We start from the raw sequence: 20,330 nt of genomic DNA on the forward strand, positions 1-20,330 counted from the left end.
ATGGGCTGTAAGATTTTTTTTTTATTATTCTTGTTGTTGTTGTAACATTAACCAATTATTCTTGTATTGTTCTAATGAACCAACTACATCATCTGGAACAGTACTTGACTTTCTTCCACCACGAAAATGACTTAATATGTTCTTATTGTTGTTGTAAATTTCGTAAGGACCGAACATTGATTTCGCATCAGGTGAGTTTATACCTTCACTATCATCATCTGAAAAAAATAATGCATCATTATTTGTGTGAGCAAAAATATCATTATCTTGTACTGCCGTAGTTGTTGTTGAATGATTGCTTATCGGTGCTAAAAAAGATCGTTGAAAGCTTCTTGAAGGTTCAACATTTTCCGGAGACGGTTTGGAATTGAACGAAGTTGAATAATTTAAAGAATTATTTGCCACTGACAAAGTCGCCTCATTAGTATTGTTTGGTATTGAAGATGAATTTTTCCTATGATGAGGAGGGACATAAATTCCTGGTTTATGCTTTGACACTGAAAAAGATAACTTAGCACTAGGACTTTTGGTATTTTCATTTGAATGCAATAATTGATTACCAAAGGGATTGATTTCATTAGTGAAGAGGTGTTGTTCTTTTGTAACTGGCGATTTCAATAAGTCTGGCAAATCATTTCTCGTCGTAGATCTAACAATGTTGCTATCGATTGAATTCACATGAACTGGTTGATCATTCAAAGATAAATTGTTTATATCGTGAATAAAATCATACTCGTTTTCTTCAAGTGTAAATAAAACGTCATCTAAATCAACATTTCCATTAGCAGCTCCATTATTTACATTAGTAGAATCCATATTTGTATATTGCTCATGAAAAGTTGTTGGACCATTCAAAACGGTTGATATATCAGGAACATTAGGAGAATTTGACAAAAATTGATTTCCATAATTAGTCCTTGCATTTGGTGGAATGTATTTACCAGGTGAATGTTGTGATGAGATTGAATTAGGAATGGAATTTGGATTTGAATTTGAATTTGCAATGGAGCTTGGTGAATGCTTATTCTTTGGGACCAATAATCTCTCAGTGCTATTGTTAATGTTTCCATTACTACCAGTTGATTTTCTTTGTTTGCCACTTGAGTTACCTATAAAATTTTTATTTCTTCCGTTGTACTTGTGGGAATGATTGCTGTAATTATGATTTTGATCATGATTCAAAAAACCTTCCATATATTTATTATGAACACTTGGAGGTGTAAAAAAATCTCTTGTGTTGAATCTATTGTTATGATTATTTGATTCCGCATTTTCTTGATAATTTTGAAAGAAATTATTAATATGAGTATTTGGGGTTGGGATTCCCAATGGTTTTCTTGAATGCTTAATAATCTTTGGATTATCAATGTAATGGTTACGGTTGTAATTGTTGTTATAATTATTGTTAAAAAAATAATTATTTTGATGGTTGTAACTCTTGATGGATGTGCCAAAATTCCTATTGTTATGATTTTTGTTGCTATTATTGTAAGTGTTCAAATTGCTATTATTATTATTGTTTTTCTGAAGATGACTTCTTTTTTGAAATTTAAACTTCGGAACAGATTTTGGCACGGACTTTGCTCTTTGCTTATCCTCAGTAGTATTACCTGTGGGATTTAAGTTTGAAGAGATAATTGATAAATCATCATCTTTTATATCAACAGGAATACTTGAATGTTGTAGGTGAATTTTTTTCTTTGAATTTTCTTTAATTGATGAAGATATTGGTGTTGGTAGCGAAACTGGCATTGGCGCTGAAGATGGTGGTATATATGACAAAGGTTGTTTTGCCTCATTTTGCTGTTGTTGTTGTTGCTGTTGCTCCTGTTCCTTAAAATCTTCATCAGAAATGGCTATATCATCATCATCTAAACTATTGAAATATTCGTCATCCAATGTGAAGGAATTCAAATTCGTTATTTCAAATTTCATTCTTTGTAAATCTCTATTTGTCGGATCAATGGTCAAGGTATATCTTAATACCTGAAAAAAATCCAGACTCATTGTCGAAAAAACGTCAAATAAAGCTTCTCTATTGGCGGCAAAATAGCAAAAAGATTTATCTGATTGATTAGCAACACTAAAGGGATTCTTTGAAAAGACAATATTTAGAAATACAATACCCATTGACCAAACGTCAACTTTGTCACAACGATATGGTTCTTTTCTTTCTTGCAAATCAAGATTGCTTTCGAATAGTTCAGGTGCCATGTATCTTTCACTACCAACATTTCTATCCAACGATGTTAATTCGGTCGTTGCCAGACCAAAATCGCTAATTTTGATCGTCCATTCAAAAAGGTTTGAAATTAAAATGTTCTCTGGCTTCAAATCACGATGGTAAATATTTTTTGAATGCATGAACTTTATTGCATCGATAATTTGGTTCAAAATATGTTTGATTTTTTTCGTCTTTCTTGGCACTAGATCACTTTTAATTGCCTCATAAAGATCACCACCAGAGCAATACTCTAAAACAATATAAGAATCGAAATAGTTCAACAGTTTGACAATATTGTTGTTATCGTTACCCAGTTTTGTTTGAATATCAATTTCGTAAATAGCTTCAAAGCAAATGTTGTTGGAGAGACGTGATTTCACATTCGACGAGATCTTCGATTTGAATCTTTGCAATTGCGTTTTCTTCTCTTGACTGCTGGTGTTACCGTCGTTGTGAGACGCGTGGCCATCCTCTTCATCGCTCCCGCTCGCCTCGTCCTTCGCCTCACTCTCGTGATCTAGCTTGAATATGTACTTGATAGCAACCAATTTTTTCTCTTTGATATCCTTGGCTAACGAGACGTAACCATACGATCCCTCGCTGATGTCCTCGATTTTCTGGTACCTTTCATTGAGCACCCCACCTTCTTTGTAAACCTCATAATCCAAAGACATTACTATGCATGAGTCTCAAGACCTGATTATCTCGAGCACAAACCGCCGGAACGAGAGAAAATAAAAATAGAAAAACGGCAAAATCGAAGAAACAACACTCGCTCACAGTCTACCGCTGCCGGTCTCACTACTACAAGCCTTTTTTCACGACTCTGTTACTGCTACCACCCCTGATAAACACTCAAAACGAGCACGAAAACAAACGCGGCCACGGCAAGAAGAGTCTGGTGGCAGCCTTCAGCAGCGTGTGCAATATCAAACGCTATCAAGATCTATTCTACAATGCCACCAATCCAGGTCAGTCAATTCCTAATGCACTGATTTGCTGCAAAACTAACTCACGAACTAACTTGCTCACTGACCACTAACCCCTGATCCACGATCTCACTGATACACGGCCTCAAATATTTCACAGATCACGCTTGCTGGCTTGACTGTAAATTTCTGCAAAATCCTTCTTGTGGTTTTCTTTTTAAACAACCGCCGTTGACGTTGCCGTTGACTAGAAAACTATCAACTTTCTAATCTGTTGAAATCCCCTGTGAAGTTTAGACAACCGGACACTTTTCAGTCTGTCTTCCGCTGCCTCTGACTCTCGCTGCAATGTCCGGCTTTCTGCTCTCCGTGGCTTTCTGTCTCCAATGATGCCTGTTAGTTCGGGTTCTTCCAGAAGGAGAGAAACAGGCGCGGCGCAGCCTTCTTTTTCGTGACAGATGATGTTGGAGACAAGGAGCCACAGCTTTTTCTTTCCATGACATTCCATGACATTCTGCGTCATTCCTTGAGATTCCATGACGCGGAATACGTCATTTGGATCGGGGACGGTCACATTCATCACTTTCTACGTAAGTTTACCTCCTGGAGCAAGGGCTCTTGGCCGGGAAAAAACGAGATCAGCCGGGTAACATAGCTGTTTTCCGGGTAGCCGTGCTCAGTTCTGTTTTTTCTTGTTAGCATCTATAGAAGAGAAGATGTCAGTAAATGATAATGCGCGGACAGTCGGTGCAACAGGAGGGTAAAGATTGCGGGATTGTGGTGGTTGCAGTGGTTGGAGTGAAGATGCTGGGGTTGCGATGTCTGTGGGTGCCTAGCAGTGGGCTGGGCACAGCATTGTGGCGGTGCCGAGCGATTTTTCCGCGTCAATTCGTCCGTTGTCAGGGCTCATTGACTTTGCGAGACTATCAGCAGCACGTGATTGACAAATGCATTCACAGAATAATCGACCGTCATGACAGTAATGGTCGCATCAGATTGGGGGTTTCGTTGGCTACGGGCGGTGGAAAGACGGTGATATTTAGCAACTTGATCAATCAGCTTGCGTTGGCCAAGAAATGTCAGGCTGCGCTGATTCTTGTACATAGAAGGGAATTGGTGCAGCAGGCGGCTGCCACAATTCGTAAATGCGTACCGAACTGCCACGTTCTGATTGAAATGGGCACGAGCAGTGTGCCCGAAGAGACGGTGCAGTTCAAGGGAGCAACTACGGTGATAATTGCGTCTGTCCAGTCCCTTGTGAGAAGAATTGACAAGTACAGCGGCGACTTTTTCGATTTAATTATCATCGACGAGGCTCACCACTCTGTTGCCAATTCCTACCAGAGCGTTTTGAATCACTTCAACGATGGCGTTCCGCGGATCGGGTTCAGTGCAACTTTCGAAAGAGCGGACAACAAGGCACTGTCCACCGTGATAGATGAAATTGTCTACCACAGAGGCATCCTGGAAATGATAGGTGACAAATGGCTGTGTGAAGGCAAGTTTACACAGGTGAAGGTTGATTACGATCTTTCCAAAGTTGGTATTTCGAGCGTTACTAATGATTTTAAAATCGAGAGGCTCTCGCAAGTTATGAACAATGATCGTGTTAATGAAATTATTGTGCAGACGTATATACACAAAAACGGAATTGGCTGTGGAAGGGGAGAAAAGAACTTCAAATCCACTTTACTGTTCGCAATTGATATCAGTCATGTAAACAGTCTTCAAAGAAAATTTGCGGAGCATGATATCAAAGTGAGCTCAGTAACGTCAGCGACTAGAATTGACGAAAGAGATAGAATCGTTAGAGAGTTCAAATTGGGCAACATCCAGGTACTTATCAATTGCGGCATATTTACCGAGGGAACAGACATGCCAAACATCGATTGTATATTACTGTGTAGACCAACAAGATCAAGGTCGCTGCTGATACAAATGATCGGCCGTGGGCTCAGATTGCATCATTCAAAGAAACATTGCAGTATAATCGATTTCACAGGTAACACCTCACAGGTGGGGGTAGTCTCTGTGCCTACTTTAGCAGGCATAGAGAACTATGACGATACTCTGGAGGATGCCACAATTCAAGACCTTCAGAGTATAAAAGATGAATTTCAGTTCAATGAAGGCAAAAGGGAGGAAAAAGAGATTGCTGCACAAAAATCCTTCGATATCTTTCTTGATAAAATGGACGCTTTTGATCTAACTTTGAGTTCCTTTGAAACCTTTCGAAGTTACCATGACCATTTTTCGATTAGTGATGCAGCAGCAACAGAAATTCCAGACTCCTTAAATGAGCTCAACCTATTTTACAACTCCAGATATCCATGGGCTAAATTTTCAGATAATGCTTGGGCATTATCTTTACAAAATAATCACCATTTGAGAGTTTACAAAAAAGACGGAAATTATTCGCTGCGACTCTACCGTGAAATACCATCATATCTAAGAGATACAACCAATACAAAATTTGTACCGCGAGAATTGATTATCGATGAGAATCTACTAAAGATAATTGGTAAAGTGGAGCAAGTTATGGAGAAACTGACGGAAACTAATAAAGATGATAACAAAGTCAAGAATTTAACCAAATTTGCGAGATGGAGATATGAACCAGCAACCCCAAAGCAGAAAAATTTCATCAAGAAAAGATTAACGGCAAGGTCAACCGAATTTTCAGTACCAGTTAGTGATATAGAATCTTATATTCAAAAGTTAACAAAGGGTCAAGCATCTAATATTCTATTTGCATGTAATCTGGCACCTGTATACCCAATAAAATCACTCCTACGTATAGTTAAGTATAAGAAAACTGCATAGTTCCGGCTCGTTTGTATATATTGTTCTCCGTTTTTTGTTTTGTTTTTCATCTAATTGAACAGACGCATGAAAAGTATTACCAGAGTGACTGTGGACAAGAGATCGCTAGACAAGAGAACAGATGAAGCAGTAAAGAGAGCAAACCATCGGACAATGTCGCGCATATTTCAAATACCTGCTCCCATAAAATCATTATTTGATAATTTCCCATTGAAAACGTATCCACCCATATCAAGTCAAGATGATGCAATGCATGCCGAATTTCTAAAAAGAAAGTACCCATTTGGCGGTTCATCACAGACTGATATCAATAGCACTTTCGCATTAGGTGTATACAATATATTTTGCGAGCCGAAGACCAAGACCATATTAGCCTCAGATCCATGGTGTTTGTATGCTCAATTTGCACTTTGCAAGAAAAATGCTCTGAGGTTGCCATGCGGTAACCTAGAGCAAGAGGGAGGGGATGACGAGTACAACCATTGTCTCGATCTTTTGTCCCCGTTTGCCGCAAATGATGAAACTTTACCTGTTCTAATTGAAGGCTACAATAAAAGATATATCAGATCCACAGACGGAATTAACGAAATTCTCACCTCCCGCGTGAATGACGATCCCGAGCAACTACTCTTCATAAACATGTTAGACCATATCGTTTACGATTGCTGGATGTTGCAGATATTTTTCCACCTATCTGCTGCTCAGTTTCTCAAAATGTACTCCTTTCAAGATACATGCGAGATTAAAGATCTCAAGGTCTCACTGACCAAAAGGAATCACTTCCATTTACGCCACAGAGAGATTGTGAAGAATATTGAATCACCAATGCAGTGTTATCAGCACAGCTCCATAAAGAATATGCTAGCTCCCATCCAAGAAAGTTGCCAAACTACTTTGTTACAATTTCAAGAATCCCTGGGGAACAAGCCTTTTGTGTCTACAAGCGACGCAACCCCAACCTATTTCGAGTTGAAAATTGCCAGCTATATGTTGTGCATCGCCAATCTGCCCGATGAAACTCCATTGAAGGCCTTCGTAAATGATAAATGTCAGCAATTGATGCACCACGCACAGCTTACACTAGCAAAATTACATCACATAACAACCTGATACCCGTATATATGAACTTAATCATTAGCATCTCGATCAACCAAATCTGTTTCAACTTGTTTCAACTTATATCACTTTTTATTACCTTGTATCACAGTTTTTATTTGTTTCATCTTGAAACAAATAATCATGTCGCGCACGTTACCGCATGACATCATAACGGTGAAAAAACGATGCGCCCCAAATATGAAACAACGTTAAAGAATTTTAAACTGAAACATCGATGTAAAGCATCCGATGAAGGAGAATGGTTTAAAAGAGGTATGGAACTGTTGTATTGAACACATTCTCGAGGAGTACTTCATGTTATTCACAATATTTTAAGGAAATTGTGCATTTTTACATCTTAGAGTTAACTTCCTTCAATATCATTGAATCATTGAGGACACTAGATTGGTATTCCAATCAAGGTTTAAAAAAATATATAGCGATTAAATTCATTGGTGACTTAATAGGCTATCACAATTGTGATACAGTGAGGAATGAAGACACAGGCAGCTGATGAGGAATCTAAAGCAGTATTAGTCACCAACAAAATTAAAGTAAAAAGTAAGAGTGAGGAGGATGGGGCAAAGGAGTGCGAAGAATCGCTAAGATTGATTGAAGATTTAAATTTTTTTTTAGCGACAGCGCCAGTAAATTGGCAGGAAAATCAAATTATTAGACGATATTATCTGAATAGCGATCAGGGATTTGTTTCTTGCGTCTTCTGGAATAGCTTGTATTATATTACAGGAACGGATATAGTGAAATGTTGTATCTATAGGATGCAGAAATTTGGTAGGGAAATAATACAGAAGAAAAAGTTCGAAGAAGGTATTTTTTCCGACTTGAGAAATCTTAAATGTGATATAGATGCTACTTTAGAACAGCCCAAATCAGAATTTTTGTCATTTTTATTCAGAAATATGTGTCTCAAGACACAGAAGAAGCAGAAAGTCTTTTTTTGGTTTAGTGTTCCTCATGATAAATTATTTGCAGATGCGTTAGAAAGAGATCTGAAAAGAGAAAATATGGATCAACCTTCCACCACTAGATCGGTCTCTGAGCCGGCGTTATCGTTCAAGTATGATTCAATGTCAGAATACACTGTGTATGAACAACTGATGAAGCATGTAGAAGTTAAAAGAGCAACCACATCACCAGTCTCAATGGCAACGTCACGCATTTCGGATCCCTCGGTTAATAACGTGTTGGAAGAAGAGAACTTACATTCGTCACCTTTACATCTAGGAACCGATGTTGCTGTAAATGGTGTTCCTATATCATCACAAATGCGATCTACCGCAGGTACAGATATATTAAGTGGACAGTCAATTGTTTCCTCGCCAGATACAAGCAGCAACTATACACCGCAGAAGCTTGTCGTTGTGGAACCTAGCAGCCTAGATTTGCACAGCAGCATTCCTGAAAATAAAATTTCAAAGGATAACGTTATAGTGGTCGATGACTCGGACCATGGCGATTTCCCCTTGGATTATTTCCCGGTTGAAATCGATCATGTTAATGCGGAAGAGGATTTAGAAAGTTTTAACATGCCGCCTAATGGTGCCTTCGCACAACCTTCAATGTTTTACGATAACAGCTTTGGGTCCTATGATGATGAAGTTGTTCCAGCTACAGCTAATTTTGCTAGGCATTCTCATTATTCTGTGCGTACACCTTTTCCACATCCAGTTTCTGGTAATACATCTCATTTTATGACCAATGGCAAGTATTACAGTTCTCAAATGAAAGACAAATTAGAATCGCCTAATCCTAATAAAGAGTTTCTGTATATGCGGTATTCTGATAACGAAGATTCTAATGAGGAGCAACAGCCGGAAGACCAGGATTATTCGGAACAGCAACAGCAGCAATCTCATGTACCGCATTACATGAACCCATATCAAAAGTTTTACAATCCTTCAATGTATCCTGGTTATTTTTTGCCTGGTACAATGTTTGGTGGTCCATCGGATATGGTGGGCCAAAATAATGAAATTATGAATAATGGTTACGATGAGATGTTTCCTCTACAAGATTCAGGCGAACAAGGTTTTTATCTCCCTTATGAATCTCACAATTGGACTTGTGTTCCCCCGCAGGCTATGCAGCCCCCCACGGCAACTTCCGCATTCGTGCCGAAGCCATATACACCAAGTTATCGGACCGCACCAATGAGCACAATAAATCCGTATATGTCTATGGCACAAAGTGGATGGCAACAACCATTGACTTCTCCATACACGTCAAAGGCCACCTCGGCAACTTCAAAGGCATATCCCAACAGCGCATTCTATCAATCGCAACCGGGACCGAACGTATCACATAGAAGACCATATCAAAGCGGTCCATCAGCATCTAAAAGTTTCGCTTCAAATAGTAACAAAACACCAAAATCCTATCATCGTAAAATAAGTCCTCAAAAGCATCAAAGCAAATTCACTGGTACCCTCAAGAACAAAAAAACATCCTATAGAGAATTCAAGGACAAGGAGCCTCGTAGACAGAAGTTTTCGATTCCCACGCCCGAATCGAACAATCTCAACTCTCAGAATTTTTCGAATGATTATGAAAAAGAAGAAAATTCAGATTACACTACTAGTGGCTTTCGAAAATCACTGGACGAATCTAGCTATTCAGATTGAGCCTTTCTATTTTAACGATTTTTCGTTTGTGAAACTTTTCACAGGTCAAATGAGCTTTTGAGGTAGAAACTATATTTAAATATTTTTCAATCTCAAGATGCATTCAAGCCTGTTTGTATTATATAGACATTTCATTTTATTTCAGGTAATATATTGCTTAAAAATATGATTACAACGGCATTTCCATCCTCATTCTTCGCCTGCACCTGCATTTTCCAAATATTCTTCAAGAGACATTTGTCTGATTTGATTCAATAGATCTTCATCCTGCATAACATTCACTTGGGAGGCTAGGAGGTCTCGTTCATTAATAAAACTTTTGATTGTCTCTATGGTATCAATTGATTCTCTAGTTTCTGCTTTTGGTGGTAGAACATCGAAATCAAATACCTCGTGATCCGACCAAATATTTTGTGGAATAGATGCCATTACAGAAGATTCTTCAGATAGTACAGCGAACCGCAACAGATTAATTGGAATTCCGTCAATGAAAAAGGGGTTCATTTCACCATTGACTTTATCTTCCCCTTCGATAGATGCATTATACAAATTCCGTTGGTGATCACGAAGCAGCGATTTCAGTGCGCGACTTAAAAAATTTAGATGCTCAGTATTTTTCCATAACGATGAAAATCTAGCCATGTATGCCTTCAATTCTATAACATCTGATTCCTTGCCCCCACAATTTAATTCAAAATCTGAGATCTCTGTTCCCTCAAACTTCTCTTTGTAAAGAATGGAAAGCGCATATGGGTGGTGTTCGAACGCCTTTGCCAATTCCTTAGTGGCGGCTGAGTAATCATCAATGTGTAAATAACTTAAAACCGCACCCAAAGATATTCCGAGAGTATACCACTGTTTATATACATTTGTTAGTGAAGATCTCGAAAGCCCGATTAAGTAATGGAATTCACTATTAAGCAGTAGATAGTGATCGATGAAATATCTACAGCCTATTGGATCTTCTAGCGGACTCAAGGACCATAGAACTTTACACCATTCACTTGCTGTTCCCATAGCACCTCTCTGCGCCAAGGTCAAAATGTATCTGAAAATAGCCAAATAGAATTGCCTATTGAAAAAATAAATGTAAGGCAACTGACATGAGAGTGAATCAAAGTTTATAGTACTCTTGAGCGCACGGTCAAAGACAAAAAGAGCTCTCTGAAGAAGGCCATTGGTGTTCGATCTATCACCCTGTCTTACCATAATTAACGCGACCTGCAACAGGGCGGGAACATGGTACGGGTATTTTGATGAGATCAAATTAATAAGAGCTTCATGGTCGGGATGCAATACTACGCTCATATAAAAGTCTGTCATACCCTTTTTGTTAGCGTCTGGACTTAATGGCTCAAATTTATAATAAGTCACAAACTTTTCCCAGTCGGCCAAGTTTTCCTCGATAACATCCTTCCAATCATTGCGCCTTTGCCACAGTTGCCAGTTTAATATATCATCTGCTGACAGCTTTTGCATCATTAATTCTCCTCTTGGGGTAGGTAACCAATCTTCCTGAACTTTTGTAAACTTCAAACGATGTGCACCTAATCCAGGTCCATTAGGAACACTTTTATGATCCTTTCCACCCCAATTCTTCAAAAGGCGTTTCATTCGTTGAATCTGCTTCAATTGCTGAGGCGAGACGTGAGTAGATGTCATAGAGTCTATATCATCCAAAGATTCGGATGTCAGATCACCAAATAGCATTTTGAATTCGAAATGGGGATCGAGCTTCTTGAAGTCATCATTGAAGAACCTCAAACCAGTTCTCATATATTTGATGGGAAACTTCGCGAAACCTGAATCATACCGTAGATCATGCATTGAGCTCTCACCAGATATTTTTACCAAATCTTCATCCTCCGGTTCGGATGCAGTCTCATATTCATCATTATCGCTACTTTCATTTTCATGGTATTTCGCTTCTTTCAGTCCGTACGTCTGGACATCTTTTTTGCGAAACTGTTGAATCATCCTCTCCAAATCATCATCACTCTCACCATCTGTTTTCTCGAGCTCCTCTTGCTGAGAATTTTTTTGTTTCGTCTTTTTCCTGTTCTTCCTTCGATTAGCTTTCTTTTTGGTTTTGATCGGAAGAGTTATTCTTTCGGGAGCACTTTTCGGTTCTTTAATGATGACTGGGTCATGCGTCTCTTCATTAATATCATTTTCCTCTTCATTACTTTCAGACTCATTTTCATCGTTCATTAAGGCAAATATATTGGTTTGGGGAACTGGCTTGGCAAAATTTGCATCATTCTCATCGGCGTCACCCACTAGAGATTTCAATAGCTCATCGTCATTTTGTAGCTTTCTGAGTGTCCTGGAACTCATAACTGGCACAATAATAACCGAGTCCTCTGTACCTTATTTTGCGGTGCTTTGTTCATCTTGTATTTTTACGCACTATATAATATGCAATTGAAAAAGTGAAAAAAATTTTAGATATCACAAATCTCATCGCACCTCATCACAAAGGCTAACCAAAAGAAAAAGGGTGAAAGAAAGGTTTGAATAGGTTTCAATCATGGCAAAGAGCAGGAAACAAAAACTTAAGGTTAAGGACTTTCAAAAGCAGAAATTAAAAGTGGGTAAGACACAGCCAAAGGCAAGTAATGCAACTAATACGTCCTTTGTCTCGAAGACACTTTCGATCAAAAACCAGCATTTAGAACGCAATACAGACGATCTTAGTAAAAAATTATCATTACTGAAACATCACAACTCTACGGTAAGGAAAGAAGCTCTGCAATCTTTTAATAAAGTCATACCGCGCATATCGAAGACAAGAATAATGACACCGTTGTTAGTTCAGAGCATCCCGCTAATATGCGATGACTCCAAAACTGTTAGGCAATCATTTATGGAATTAATTGATGAGATAGGGAATCATGATGTGCAAGTTTTGAAACTCCATTGCAAGATGTTCGTTCTATATATCAACATGGCAATGACCCATATAGTACCCGCGATTCAAAATGATTCCATAAAATTTCTCCGTTGTCTCCTTCGCTACTGCGGCGAAGAAACATGTAAACAATCATTCACTAAGCTACTATCCGGTATATTAAATTTACTTGGATGGGGGACCAACCGTAAGAATGCGAGCGCATCTGCTGCCCAAACAACGAAAAGAGACTCCAAGCAGATGGCAGAATACTTGGACGCTTTACATCGGCTGATTTACGAAGGATGTGCGGAGAAATTGAAAGATAACAATGATAGACATCCGGAGATTTTGAATCAGTATTTAATACCCGATTTCCCCCAGCCTTACGAAAGTTTAAAGCTATTTACAAGAGCTTTGCGGAATACCGCCACACAATCTAATGCATCTTCCATATCATCTATAACAGACTCAATCTCAACACAGGATCGGGAAGCTCGTAGGCGAATTTTACAAGAGGATTTTTTTGACGTTATAACGAAACGTTTAGATGCGCTCATTAAGGAAGGAGGAGTATCAGGAAAGAGCTCCAACACATTAAAAAATCTTATTGCTACTATCAACTAGGTAAATTAGTGTAAATAGACGTATTCCATCACTCAGCTTTATCTCAATATATTTACTGACGTTTGTACGCATCCCAGACAGGCATTTGAGGCTCTTTTTTTTCAGGCGAGTCTGAATACTAACAAAAAACTGCTTAGTGCGTTTTTGTCCATAGTACGTAATTGAAAGATAATCAGGTTGGTTCACAATCAGCGAGACCTTTACAAACGAGTTCTGTCTTTGGGCTATTTCAAATTCTGTTTTGAACCTATAATTTCGTGGCCTGTTTCTTCGAAGGGAATCAATTTATGCTCTGCGGTGATTTTACGAACTGATGTTCTTTAGAAGAGGTGGATATGGACGAGGGAGCAACGCATACCAGTCAAGAAACAACGATGTTCAGATTCAACAGGGGCAGGCGGCGAGGTATAACAATAGCGATGTTGTAAGTACTGGTACCCCAACCCCCAGGGCTTTCAACTCGCCTGCTCAAAAGAACAGTCAGTTGTATATGGGGGATCTCGATCCTTTCTGGGATGAAAATACAGTCAGACAGATATGGGCAAGCTTGGGAGAAGCCAGTGTCGACATCAAGATTATGTGGAATAATGATAATGGCGGGATGCACAAAATGGGCCAAAAAAAGAATCTGGGCTATTGCTTCGTTGAGTTTCCATCATATTCGCATGCCTCTAACGCACTTCTGAAAAATGGTATAGCCATTCCAGGGTTTCCATCTAGGAGTTTGAAGTTGAATTGGGCATTATCCAGTTCGGCATCCTCTGGGCCATTTTCAGCGTCAGCTCAAGAAATGTCGGTATTCGTGGGTGATTTAGCGCCTAATGTTACGGAATCTGAGCTCTTTGAATTGTTCATATCTCGCTTTCCATCGACTGCACATGCCAAGGTTGTTTACGATCAAATGACTGGTGTCTCAAGAGGTTACGCATTTATTAGGTTTGGTAATTCTGTCGATCAAAAACGTGCACTTACCGAAATGCAGGGTGTCTTTTTGAATGGCAGAGCTATTAGAGTGAGTAGTGCTGGCAATCAGCACCAACAAAACAACAGTGTTAGAGCTGACAATAGAATGAAAAGTAACTTCAATAACCACGCAAAGAATAATAAATCGAATAAAATTCCTATTACTTCTTCACAATTTATGTTTCCTGTTCAGCAAGAGCCCCCTTTGACAAGTTTTACGGATTCTAACAATACAACCGTATTTATCGGAGGTCTGTCCTCAGCAGTAAGAGAAAGTCATTTATGGTTATATTTTCAGCCGTTCGGTCAGATCGTATACGTCAAGATACCTGTTGGCAAAGGATGTGGCTTCGTCCAATATGTGGACAGAATCTCGGCAGAACTGGCAATTACAAAAATGCAAGGATTCCCCATTGGTGATTCAAGAATAAGAATGTCATGGGGAAGGTCTGCTAAACAGGCTGCGACGCTGGAGAAAGTTGAGTTCTCAAATCAAATTCAAACACAGTTGCATCAGCCGTTGCAACAGCCAACTTATGCATACACGCCATCCACTAACTTCTATCAAACTAACTGCCTTCAGCTTTCCTCTCAACCTTCCTCGGAGCCAAATTCCGATGATCCATCTCTCCTGCTTCCTGGCTATCAGAATCTGACATTTTCAGCCTTCCCAAAAAGCTCCTCTGGTTTACAGCTCTCCTATTTATACCCCAGCTATGGCAGTGACTCTTCACCACAGGCAAATTCGCACCTATTGGGTGCTGATGTGGCCGAAACTATTACTATGCCACATATTCTAGTTGATGATGAAATTGCCTTCGTGCGAGGTAAATCAGACAGTTTGAATAGGTTAGAAAATGGAAGTAATGGATTTGTTCTGGCCTAGTCCTGTAAGTTGTTTTTTCTCTTTTCCCTCTATTTTGTTATAGTTGTTCGTTATTGGTTTCCTGGTGTTGAAAACTCTTATTCTGTTCCATATCTTTGATGTTTTTATTGCTTTAATCATGACTTCTGACCGTCATAGTCAGTTTTCGGTTTTTCATCAGTCCTCTTTACTTACCGATTATAAAATTTGTTATCATTACCCATATATATATCAATATTCAACACAGAAAGGTCCTTATATAATCACTTTTCTTGTTAATCGTTGCATGTCTAAGGCATAAATATGCTGGAATTCAGATGCTTTGAGCCAGTAGTATAGCCTCGTACTAAAACCAATTTACTGGAAAACATCTTTAACTAGAGATGAGTATAGTAGTATCTCATTTCAATGCCTATTGCTATCATGTAAGTGCTAGCATATCGCCCAGAAACGCTTATTTTGATTATTACTGTCGCTACATCACCTCAGACGGGTCAGTTTCGTCTTTTTTTTTTCGTCGCATTGAAAGCCTGGGTGGCAAGCTATATGCGTAACGTGGAAAAAAAACAACTCTTTAATCTTTCCAGCCCTTCAACTACCATATACCTACTTCAGGCCAAAACAGGGCATTATTGAAACGATTGTGCGCCAAATTTTACGGTAGCATATTTCTGAGCTAGTGAGGTTTATATCAACATAATTTTATCTGGCCTTAACAGCAAAATTCGTTGAATATTGATGCAATCCCCGTATCAATTTACTGGGACAAATGACAAAAGTCAATGGTAAGAACAAAAAAGCTCCGGTAAAAAAGCTGGAGCAACTGGCAAATTTTAAGTACAAATATGATCTGCTGACGAATGAGCTATTTCATTTGAAGGAATTCATGTCACTAATAGAGTTTGATCCCAGCTATTGCAATGATAATGAAAATTACCGGCGGTTTCTACAGGATGAAGACCTAACATTAGAAAGCATACAACCACCACAGAATACTAGCAATGATTACAGCCTTGAAGAAAATCCTAAACGAAGTAAGATGGATGGACCAGTGCGAAGGCGGCAATTACGAGGCTCGACATCAACGGCGCAAGTTGAAAATTCACTATGGGCAAATGTTGAAGTCAGGGTACGAGAAAAGTATGATGATCTGAGTCGATTGTTGAAATCTAATGATATGAGTGAAATGATAGCAATAGATAAAGCAAATCAAGAAGTGATTGGGCAATCAAAAGTTCCTAAACTGGCCCAGAAAAGGACAAAGAAGCGCGATGAGCATCATGACGTTAACGGCCATAATCCAGCTACTAAAAAACAGAACACTGTTAAAATAGAAGGAAATTCGCATACTGAGACCACTATCCCGTCGAATAGTTTTACCATCGAGGAGAGTGGTAGTGAAAGTGACCATTTTTACTTCACAACATCCTCAGAAGATGAGACCCAAGAGAGCACACGTTCTCGGAGGAAGAGACCTCGGATCACTTTAGAAGTTCATCCGCCACGCCAAACGGTGACAAATCCGTTACATGTAAATAAGTCTAGATTTAAAAATTTGCATGAGTTTTTGAGTTCGTTCAAATATATGGAAGAAGATATGACAATAGAAGAGTATGAAAAGTACATTAAGGAACAAGCAGAAATTCTCGCCGCAATTAGAAAAGGTTTAGAAAGAGGTGCTTTAAAATATGATCCTGGAACAGATTCAGTGGTCCCCATTACAACGAAGGAGGCGCGTATTATTCAATCAAATAAGCCAGATCCAATTTCGTATTTTTATAAGGAGCAAAACTTACAAACATTTCAGGATTACTTACTCAATCATGGTGTTTATATGAGTAAGCTCTTCCAAAATACCAAAAGAGCCAGAATCGCAAGGGCACGTAAAGTGTCGATTATGATCGAACAACACTTTAGACACATTGCAGGGGCCGAGGAACGAAAAGTCAAAGATGAGGAAAAGCGAAAAAGAGCTCTAGCAAGAGCAGCAATGCAAGCAGTTAAAAAAAGATGGACAGTGGCGGAGAAAGCATATAGAGTCCTGAGAAAAGATAAGGAGGAGCAAATAAAGAAAATTAAGGGCAAAGAACATTTGTCTAAAATGTTGGAGCAAAGCACACAACTTCTGGGTGCTCAGTTAAATCGAAATAATAAGGAAACTGACTCGGTCTCTGAGCACAATGATTCAGAAGAAGTTTTAAGTGATAGTGATGATGAGTCTTTGACTTCGACATCTGAGGAAGATCTCGATGTTAACGGTATAGAGGAAGATGTTGAGATGGATGAGTTAATAGATCAGAAGGTAATCAGAAAAGAAACAAATTTGTCCTTTCAATCCGCATTGAGATCTCCAGAGTTGAATACTAAAGTGAGTGTGTCTTCTGAAATGCCAGAATCCGACTTAGGTTCCGTTACAACTGAAGATTCACTATCTGAAGAAGAAACATACTCAGAAGCATCAAATGAGGATGGGCCTGCTGAGCAAAATGTAGGATTGGCATCACTTTTTGATAAAAATGATGATGAAAAAAATGATGATGAAAATGAAATTGATTACGTGCAGAGCTCTGACCAGCTTGATGAAAACAACCCAAATTCAGAGAGCGATGAGAGTGACGAGAAAGACGAAAGTGGTGAGGATGATGAGAGTGCCAAGCAACAGGAGCAAAACAATAATGGAGATGGGTTTGATTTGAAGAAAAATCAAGAAAGTGGTGAAACTGAGAACAAAGTTATAGAGAAGGCTCCAGTCAGTGATCCTTTGTCTGTGATTGACGTTCCAGTTCCTCAATTACTAAGGGGAACGCTAAGAACGTATCAAAAGCAGGGTCTAAACTGGATGGCATCTTTGTATAATAACAATACTAACGGTATTTTGGCAGATGAAATGGGCCTAGGAAAAACCATTCAAACTATCTCTCTTTTGTGCTATCTGGCATGTGAAAAAGAGAATTGGGGACCCCATTTAATAATAGTTCCGACCTCAGTGCTATTAAACTGGGAGATGGAACTTAAAAGGTTTGCGCCCGGGTTTAAAGTTATGACTTATTATGGCTCCCCACAACAACGTAAGGAAAAAAGGAAAGGGTGGAATAAACCTGATACTTTTCATATTTGTATCGTTTCATATCAATTGGTCGTGCAAGATCAAAACTCGTTCAAGAGGAAGAAGTGGAAATATATGATTTTAGATGAAGCCCATAATATAAAAAATTTCAGATCGACCAGATGGCAGGCATTGCTGAATTTCAACAGCGAAAGAAGGCTTCTCTTAACAGGTACTCCTCTACAGAACAATATTGCGGAGCTTTGGTCACTGCTTTATTTCTTAATGCCACAAACTATCACTGATGGCAAGCAATTCTCTGGATTTGCTGACCTAGAAGCATTCCAGCAATGGTTCGGCAGACCTGTTGATAAAGTTATCGAAACGGGTGAGAATCAAGAATATGATGCTGAAACCAAGAAGACTGTTAACAAGTTGCATCAAGTTCTACGGCCTTACTTACTAAGAAGATTGAAGGCCGATGTCGAAAAGCAAATGCCAGGCAAATATGAGCACGTTGTCTATTGTCGCTTATCTAAAAGACAAAGGTTTTTGTACGATGATTTCATGTCAAGGTCACAAACGAAGGCGACTCTTGCAAGTGGTAATTTTATGTCTATTATCAATTGTCTGATGCAATTAAGAAAAGTGTGTAACCATCCAGATCTTTTTGAGGTTAGACCCATTTCAACATCCTTTTGTATGGAAAAATCGGTAGCACATGATTATACCTCGATGAATACTTTTGTTCATAAGTTGTTACATTGCAAAGATTTAGAATCAAATGTAAATCTTGATTCCCTGAACTTTATTTTTACAAATAATGATTTAACATCAACTTTACATCATTCCCAATCTATCAGTAAATTAAAATGCATAAATGAATTTGTGGAACAAGTTAATTTATCAAGACAACAAGATAATGCAGAAGCTTTGGAATCAACGGCATCGTCGGATTATGCCAATGCATATGACTTTTTCAATAGTCTCGGAGAACAGACATTGCAACAGAAGATTAATAAACTTGAGTCAATGCAAAATATAAATAAAATGCGATGTGAGCGGAGACCTATGTATGGACAAAATGTAATCAAATTACTTCAAATTGCGAATCCAGATGAGGCCAAACTATATCATTCAGAATGTTTACAAAATCACCTCCAGACATATGCAGATATTATCGAATGTTTTGCTGTGATTACTCCAGCTGCTGTATCGTTATCGATAAGAGATTTGACAATCGGCTTAAATGATGAGAGCTTGATCGATAAGAACAAAAAAAATTCTTTAGTCACCGACTTTTTTGAAATGAATAACCCGCTTCATCACCTGCAAACAAAGATGACCATCGCATTTCCCGATAAATCCTTACTGCAATATGATTGTGGTAAATTGCAGAAACTAGCAACACTATTACAACAGTTAAAGGACAACGGTCATAGAGCACTACTTTTTACTCAAATGACAAAAGTCTTGGATATCCTGGAGCAGTTTTTAAACTATCACGGTTATCTGTACATGAGACTTGATGGGGCAACCAAAATCGAGGACCGCCAGATCCTTACCGAAAGATTCAACAGTGATCCGCGTATCACCATCTTCATCCTATCCAGTAGATCCGGAGGTCTTGGAATAAACTTAACGGGTGCAGATACTGTTATATTTTACGATTCCGACTGGAATCCTGCAATGGACAAGCAATGTCAGGATAGATGTCATAGAATTGGTCAAACAAGAGATGTTCATATATACAGATTTGTCAGTGAGCATACGATCGAAAGTAATATTCTGAAAAAGGCAAATCAAAAGAGACATTTGGATAACGTGGTCATTCAGAAGGGTGACTTCACCACAGATTATTTCACGAAACTATCTGTGAAAGATCTACTTGGAAACGAAGTCCCCGATGGCATAAAAAACGACATAAATGATAAACCATTGCTCCAACAGGATTCAGACGCCAATAACGATCCCAAAAAATTAGAGAAGTTGCTTGCGCAGGCAGAAGATGAAGATGACGTTAAAGCAGCAAATCTGGCAATGCAAGAGGTAGAAGTTGACAATGACGATTTCGATGAACACAAAGTTCCTACACTACACGGCGAGAGCACAGGCACAGATCTCGCCAAAGAGCGAATCGAGGATGAATACGAAGGAACAAACCACGTCGAAGAGTACATGTTAAGATTCATAGCCAATGGCTATTACTACTGAATCCAATTC

At 38.8% G+C, this 20,330-nt stretch overlaps 8 protein-coding genes across 8 annotated transcripts; 6 read left to right on the plus strand and 2 right to left on the minus strand.

The window, feature by feature from the left end:
• Positions 1 to 24: 24 nt before the first annotated feature.
• On the minus strand, positions 25 to 2,898 carry KSP1 (putative serine/threonine protein kinase KSP1; the record flags this gene model as incomplete). The annotated part of the gene is made up of 1 exon (XM_037287836.1): positions 25 to 2,898. One exon carries the CDS (start codon positions 2,896 to 2,898, stop codon positions 25 to 27), a length of 2,874 nt encoding a protein of 957 aa, XP_037143731.1.
• A 981-nt stretch (positions 2,899 to 3,879) lies between these two features.
• On the plus strand, positions 3,880 to 5,976 carry IRC3 (double-stranded DNA-dependent ATPase; the record flags this gene model as incomplete). The annotated part of the gene is made up of 1 exon (XM_037287837.1): positions 3,880 to 5,976. The coding sequence occupies one exon, from the start codon at positions 3,880 to 3,882 to the stop codon at positions 5,974 to 5,976; it is 2,097 nt and encodes a 698-aa protein (XP_037143732.1).
• A 66-nt stretch (positions 5,977 to 6,042) lies between these two features.
• Positions 6,043 to 7,086, plus strand: SAM35 (SAM complex subunit SAM35; the record flags this gene model as incomplete). Its single annotated transcript, XM_037287838.1, has 1 exon — positions 6,043 to 7,086. One exon carries the CDS (start codon positions 6,043 to 6,045, stop codon positions 7,084 to 7,086), a length of 1,044 nt encoding a protein of 347 aa, XP_037143733.1.
• A 482-nt stretch (positions 7,087 to 7,568) lies between these two features.
• On the plus strand, positions 7,569 to 9,716 carry STE12 (homeodomain family transcription factor STE12; the record flags this gene model as incomplete). The annotated part of the gene is made up of 1 exon (XM_037287839.1): positions 7,569 to 9,716. One exon carries the CDS (start codon positions 7,569 to 7,571, stop codon positions 9,714 to 9,716), a length of 2,148 nt encoding a protein of 715 aa, XP_037143734.1.
• Positions 9,717 to 9,905: 189 nt separating this feature from the next.
• On the minus strand, positions 9,906 to 12,053 carry RQC1 (Rqc1p; the record flags this gene model as incomplete). Its single annotated transcript, XM_037287840.1, has 1 exon — positions 9,906 to 12,053. The coding sequence occupies one exon, from the start codon at positions 12,051 to 12,053 to the stop codon at positions 9,906 to 9,908; it is 2,148 nt and encodes a 715-aa protein (XP_037143735.1).
• Positions 12,054 to 12,246: 193 nt separating this feature from the next.
• IPI1 (Ipi1p) lies at positions 12,247 to 13,233 on the plus strand (the record flags this gene model as incomplete). The annotated part of the gene is made up of 1 exon (XM_037287841.1): positions 12,247 to 13,233. The coding sequence occupies one exon, from the start codon at positions 12,247 to 12,249 to the stop codon at positions 13,231 to 13,233; it is 987 nt and encodes a 328-aa protein (XP_037143736.1).
• Positions 13,234 to 13,546: 313 nt separating this feature from the next.
• NAM8 (Nam8p) lies at positions 13,547 to 15,082 on the plus strand (the record flags this gene model as incomplete). Its single annotated transcript, XM_037287842.1, has 1 exon — positions 13,547 to 15,082. One exon carries the CDS (start codon positions 13,547 to 13,549, stop codon positions 15,080 to 15,082), a length of 1,536 nt encoding a protein of 511 aa, XP_037143737.1.
• Positions 15,083 to 15,830: 748 nt separating this feature from the next.
• On the plus strand, positions 15,831 to 20,321 carry SWR1 (chromatin-remodeling protein SWR1; the record flags this gene model as incomplete). The annotated part of the gene is made up of 1 exon (XM_037287843.1): positions 15,831 to 20,321. The coding sequence occupies one exon, from the start codon at positions 15,831 to 15,833 to the stop codon at positions 20,319 to 20,321; it is 4,491 nt and encodes a 1,496-aa protein (XP_037143738.1).
• Between the last annotated feature and the right edge of the window lie 9 nt (positions 20,322 to 20,330).

Source organism: Zygotorulaspora mrakii, chromosome 3 (genome assembly GCF_013402915.1).
Source record: "Zygotorulaspora mrakii chromosome 3, complete sequence".
NCBI lineage: Eukaryota > Fungi > Ascomycota > Saccharomycetes > Saccharomycetales > Saccharomycetaceae > Zygotorulaspora > Zygotorulaspora mrakii.